General features: G+C 42.2%; 1 protein-coding gene across 4 annotated transcripts in view; it reads right to left on the bottom strand.

Moving 5' to 3' along the window:
- The window catches only part of CDAN1 (codanin 1), a 61,487-nt gene that overhangs the window by 37,294 nt on the left and 18,408 nt on the right, over positions 1 to 5,785 (bottom strand). For all 4 annotated transcript variants that reach the window (XM_025215350.1, XM_025215348.1, XM_025215349.1 and 1 more), the window contains exons 9-11: positions 4,388 to 4,463; positions 1,938 to 2,146; positions 943 to 1,057 (exon numbers count right to left, since the gene is read on the bottom strand). In XM_025215350.1, the coding sequence (XP_025071135.1) occupies positions 943 to 1,057; positions 1,938 to 2,146; positions 4,388 to 4,463 (400 nt within the window). The remainder of the gene's footprint in view (positions 1 to 942; positions 1,058 to 1,937; positions 2,147 to 4,387; positions 4,464 to 5,785) is intronic.

Raw genomic sequence — 5,785 nt, 5'->3', positions numbered from 1 at the left:
CCTGGGGTACCCCACTGCTCACATCTCGCCAGGTTGAGTACAACCCGTCCACCACTACTCTCTGGCTGTGCCCCATCAGCCAATTTTTTACCCATCCAACTGTGCAGGCATCAATGCCGCAGTCGCTTAATTTATTGATGAGGATGGGGTAAGAGACAGTGTCAAAGGCCTTCTTAAAGTCTAGAAAGACTACGTCCACAGCGACACCATCATCCAAGGATTTAGTTACTTGGTCGTAAAAGGCAATCAGGTTGGTCTGGCAGGGCCTGCCTTTGGTGAACCCATCCCTGCAGGCCCCCCACAGATGTGCTCCTTGATGATCCTCTCCAAGAGCTTCCCAAGCACCAGGGTGAGGTTTACAGGCCTATAATTACTTGGGTCCTCCTTCCTCCCCTTCTTAAAAATAGGGACCACATTAGCCAGTTTCCAATCCCCCGGCACCTGGCCAGATAACCACGAATGCTCATACAGTCAGGCCAAAGGCTCCGCAATGACCCCTGCCAGCTCCCTCAACACCCTTGGGTGGAGGGCATCTGGACCTGCAGATTTAAAAATGTCTAGCCCTTCCAGAAGATCCCACACTACATCTGCACTGACTAAAGGCTTGATAGAGCTATCCCCAAGTACAACCCCAAGTACAACTTGATAGAGCTATCCCCAAGTATCTCATCCATCACCTCTGCTTGAAGAAGAGCCCACCAAAACAATTCCAAAATGTTTCAGATGCTTTTGTTTCATTTCGGATTCGGTGATTCAGCTGCCGAACTGGGCCGAAACACCTCTGAAACAAAATGGCTGCCGAAGTTTCGCACAGCCCTACTACTGTCTATACCCTAATGTACTGTTTATGTCATAATTATACATGGACATTAACCAATTCTTTAGTTAGTGGATTGAATCACTAATCAAATCCTTAGCTGGCACCTGGAACATTTAACTCACCTGTTCCTCCATGTCTGCTTCACCATCGCTAGGCTCATGCTCTACCAAAGTAAGGCCATCCAACTCAAGTATTTTTAGGCACAGGTTATCCATGAGGTGTTGGTTGAACTGATAGCTTCAGAAAAAACATGATGGGATTGTCAGACTGGGGGGAAAATAGCAGTATAATCTCAGCTAACATATGCTCAATAATTCAAGCCTCGGTTACCAAAATTATAACAAACATCCAAGATGTCACTCATTTATAAGTTCAAAGGCTATTGTGTGGCCAACAACAACACTATCCAAAAACCAAGCAGACATGCAGAACCTCAGCCAAACTTCAGCAGATTTAATGCATCCTCCACTCTCCACAGCTCTGCCAGTGCATCCTACCCCTTAACATCACCTTTGCCATTTCAGTTTTGTGCAAAAGCTAGTCATTAAACTCCATTAGGATCATTGTTACAAGGACATGGCTACAAATAAGTATACCAATTTCAAATGAGACATAAGGGAAATGTGAATCTACACTGTGAACTATAAAAGGCCTCTTCATTAAGCCAGAGTGCCCTTCTCTTCCCACTTCTTGGCCATCTAGAACAGTCTAGGGAAAATTTCAGCAATCCAGCATTCCCGCTGTCCAGTACTGTGTTACCGCTAAGTATTAGGCAACTCAGCATGCTTCTGCCAAGATATTTAGTGAGTTTCATGTGTAATAAGCCAAGACCTAAATGGATGTAGTTCTTTGGAGAGGAAGATGGACTGTACATGTCAGCAGATACAAGTGAAGCTTGGAACACTGCTGACAGCTAGCATAAAATGGGCACTGCATACTGCAACTGCCCTCAGGGCTTGATAGTTCCCCTTTTGTCTCATGCTTTGGCTTCAATGTCCCACAGAGCTGGCATTTCAAGACCAATCTCCAAATTAGTTCCCCCAACTGGCACAAGCCAATGAGTTTAGCTAACCACCCCACAACTTAGCAGAGGCAGAAGCAGTGACAAGTAGCTAACCTTCCTGCGCTGAGGATGAAGTCCCTGAAGAATTGCTGGCACCCTGGGAAGGAAGGGGGTGGGCAAGGCCCTCTGATGCTCTGAGGAGCGACAAATCTCTCCTGCAGCCTCTTCAGCCGACTAAGATCATCACAGCCCAACATATTAAGGACGTCCTGGTCTGGGGTGTCTCCCCAGCTTGTGCCACCACCAACGGGACCTTTACACATCTTCAGGAGGGTAAAGAGGAAGGAGGGAGGAAATTCATAAGGCATCCCAGATGAAAGAAATAATTTGCCCCACACAATCACTTCTCTCCATGAAAGGACTTTTAGGGTAGGAACTTTCAATACTTCAATACTTCAACCTTCAAAGGACTGGACTCAGCTGCCTATGAAGCCTGTGAAATATGGCCTCCTTCAGCCAGAGGGGAAGCATCGGCTAAAGCTAAAAGCTTCCTTTTTCTCACACTCTCAGTCTCTTCCAGCCTAGGTGTCCTGAGACTGGAAATTCAGACCCCACACATTAAACCTAAGGCATTAGAACCCTCTTTCCACACAGAAAGAACATTACCAAGCATAGCTATATTATCTACATAAACGACTTTGTTTCAATCTTCTATGTTTTGGCCTGGCAGTCAAGGAGAAGAATTGTCATCTACTACCTGGACCCAACTAAAAACTGTAGGGTTCTTCAGTGTTACAAAGGTGAGAAGAATTTGCAGGGACTTATACATACACAGAACTACTGCTCAAAATACAAAGAAAGGCAGCTTCAAGCCCTTAAAATTAGCCAGAGACCTTGACAACAAAAGAACACAACTTCAAAGCATAGTACCCCACTAAAAACAAACACCTTAAAAATCTGGTATAGTTAGGTTAACGCTGATAGGGGTCTCAACAATACCAAATCAAATAGTAGTCATCTTATGAAGGTTGAATCATTTTATAACTGCAAACCCTACATATTCTTGAGCCCAAGTTCCTTTTGCATCTCAAACCACAGGTTAGGGAGGTCAAATCCTAGTTATTTACATCTGTGCCTCATTGTTACATGCAAGCTATTTGCTTTCAAACTGTATTGTAGTGGAATAGTGAAACCCTATAGTCTTCAACAGGAATGCACAGATGTGAGTGAAGGTGAAATCCAGCCTTGTACCTGCAGCTCCGTTAACCAATTCTGTCAATACTGGTATAGATTCTATTTTCCTTTTTTTTTTAACTGTATGGGCTCTACAGAGCAAATAGAAGCAGAGCAGTAAACCTTATTCTCCCTCAGGAAGACTGATAGGTGTCACTATGGATACACAGTAGGACAAACGGCAAAGTAAGATGACAATATTTTTATACAGTAATTTTTCAAATTAGAACTACACTATAAAGTGGAGATTTTCAAAGGAGACTAAAGGAATTAGGTGCATCTCATTCCCCACGTGGACACCTAAATCCCTGGTCTCTTTGGAAAATACCCTCCGAAAGGCACAGCAGCTTCCAAATGGGTTGATTTTATAATATGCACTACAAGGAGTTTTGGGCTCTAGTCCTGAACAGCTCCCCCAGCCAACTGTTAAAGTTTTCAAATTGAAAGGTGCTTCTCTTTATTGTACTATGTGAAAGAAGACTTCTAGAAACAAGGGCAGAAGAAATTATGTGAAAAAACAGCAACAAACAGTCAAAGCAGAACTATTTCTACCTATTTTCTGTTGGTTACAGCAATCTTGTTATTTTGAACTATAGCTGGCAAAAACATACACAAATAGAACAATGCTTCATAAGTATCGCTGTGTATCCTTTTGGAGAATATGCAGTTTAAAAAAATAAGTCAGGACCACTTTACCCATACAAGGATTTTAGAAAAACCAATTAATTCCACTAAGGTACATAATCATAAATAAGTGTGTCAAGACCATTCAAGGGTATAGGTTGTAGCCATGTTGGTCTAAGGACAAAGGCAGACAAGGTTCTTTGGGTGAATCCAATATCTTTTATTACACCAACTCAAATAGTTGGAAAAATTCTCCTTTCCAAGCTTTCAGGCTAGGCTGAGGAAGCGTCTGCAGTTGGTCTGCACTCTGCCTGGATGGAATAGTAAAGCAGCCAGACTCTAGTACATATGCAAAAAAGCCAATCAGCAAAAAAGTAAATTGAGATAGTCCTCAAGAAAATGTAAATTGAGGTAGACCTCAAGATCATTCAGATATTTTTTAATTTTTTCAAATATATGTGTTTTTTTATTTTTAGTGCTGCTAAGAAGTGCCACATAGCCTGACAGACTGAAGGCCTCTTTATCCACAGATTCCTATGTGCCCAGTATCCTTAATTCTAACTAGGAAAGATCACCGGGGGAGGGGGGAAGATTTCTACACCCCATTCTTCTTAGAACAACAGAAATATGTAGATATTACCTCACATTTTACTGAAGGTCAGAAAAATTGCTTTCTATATGGAAAACACAAGAAGTTATTTATTTACCTGGATAAGCTGCTTTTGAAAGAGTCTGGCAAAATGGCTGTGGTTACAAGTTGCTGTAAGGTGAGCCATCATAGCCCTATAAAAAAACAAAACAAAACAAAAACAAACAAAAAACAAACTTTGATATCAAAGAACCAGTCAAACAGAGTCTATATTCAACTACAGTAAAAGCCTAACAGGGAGCTCTTTACAAAAAATGCCCTCCGGTGCCATTCTACTTTGAAAAGTGAACTAGTAGAAATAAACGAGGTCTTATTTATAATCAAGTTCATGCTTTGTGCATCTCAAGCAGCATCTGTTGGTTAGAGAAACAAAAATAATTTTTAATCAGATTTTCTATTAGTAAAGAGCCAGTATAGTTATGCAAAAGGAAGGCTAGACTCTATGCCCATTCTCATCAACAAAGCCATTATCCAAGTACCAACTGCAGAACTAGTTTCTCTTGTTGATGGCACCTGTGCAAAACATGTAAGAGGAATTCATTTCAGACATTTTTTGCTAGAGTAGTAATCAGACAAGCCATGTTCATGCTTTTAAATTGAACAGGTGTAATACTGAAATCACCAGGTGCATCTACACATGCACTTTACTGAGTTGACTAATTAGCTCTGTAGTAAAGCATCACAGTCTACATGTGCGCTGAAACTGCGGCACAGTAAATCAACTAACTGCTGTACAATAGCACTGTCCCTGACGGTACTATCCTATGGCAGAGTTAGTTAATGTCCATGACAGTTAATGTCAGTTAGTAATTACGTGTGCCGAAACACACATGTGGTCTGAGACAGGAGCTGGAGGGGACATAAGGGTGCTAAAGTGCAGGGGCTGCCTGCCACCTGGCCCTGTACTTCAGCACTCTTGTGCCCCAGCCAGACCCTGTTGCCTGATGCTGCCATCTGGAGCCTGGGGCTGACCCCCTGGACCTTCCACCAGCCTGGGGCTGTTCTGTTCCAGCTCAAAATGCTGCGGTCCTGGGCACACGTGTAGACGCTGCACCTGAGAACAGCTAACTCCAGTGCGAACTGTGCTGGAGTTTCTCATTTCACCTTAATGGCATGTGTAGATGCACCCACTGAAAATAAAAAACAGAAGCAAACACAGCAGCCATTTTACAGTCACTTTTCAAAGATGAATGATTCTTTAAAAGTACTATTTTCTTTTTTGCAGTGCCAATACAGAAGCATTGTGCTTCCCAGCAATACCCAAGCTCAAATTCTTTCCAGAGCTATATCAGAACTACTCTGAAATAACAGAATTAATAATCTCTGAACATGTAGGGAGCTTGTTATGTAGGTCCAGCTGTATAAAAACACATGCAAAAAAATGCACAGGTTAAATGGGTCTTACTCTCTACTGCAAAGCCAGATAGACTATTTAGGAACGAGCAGTTGGTAAGTT

This window comes from Alligator sinensis, unplaced genomic scaffold, assembly GCF_000455745.1.
Source record: "Alligator sinensis unplaced genomic scaffold, ASM45574v1 scaffold1581_1, whole genome shotgun sequence".
In the NCBI taxonomy this organism is placed as follows: Eukaryota; Metazoa; Chordata; order Crocodylia; family Alligatoridae; genus Alligator; species Alligator sinensis.
This window is presented reverse-complemented; position numbering and strand designations above follow the sequence as displayed.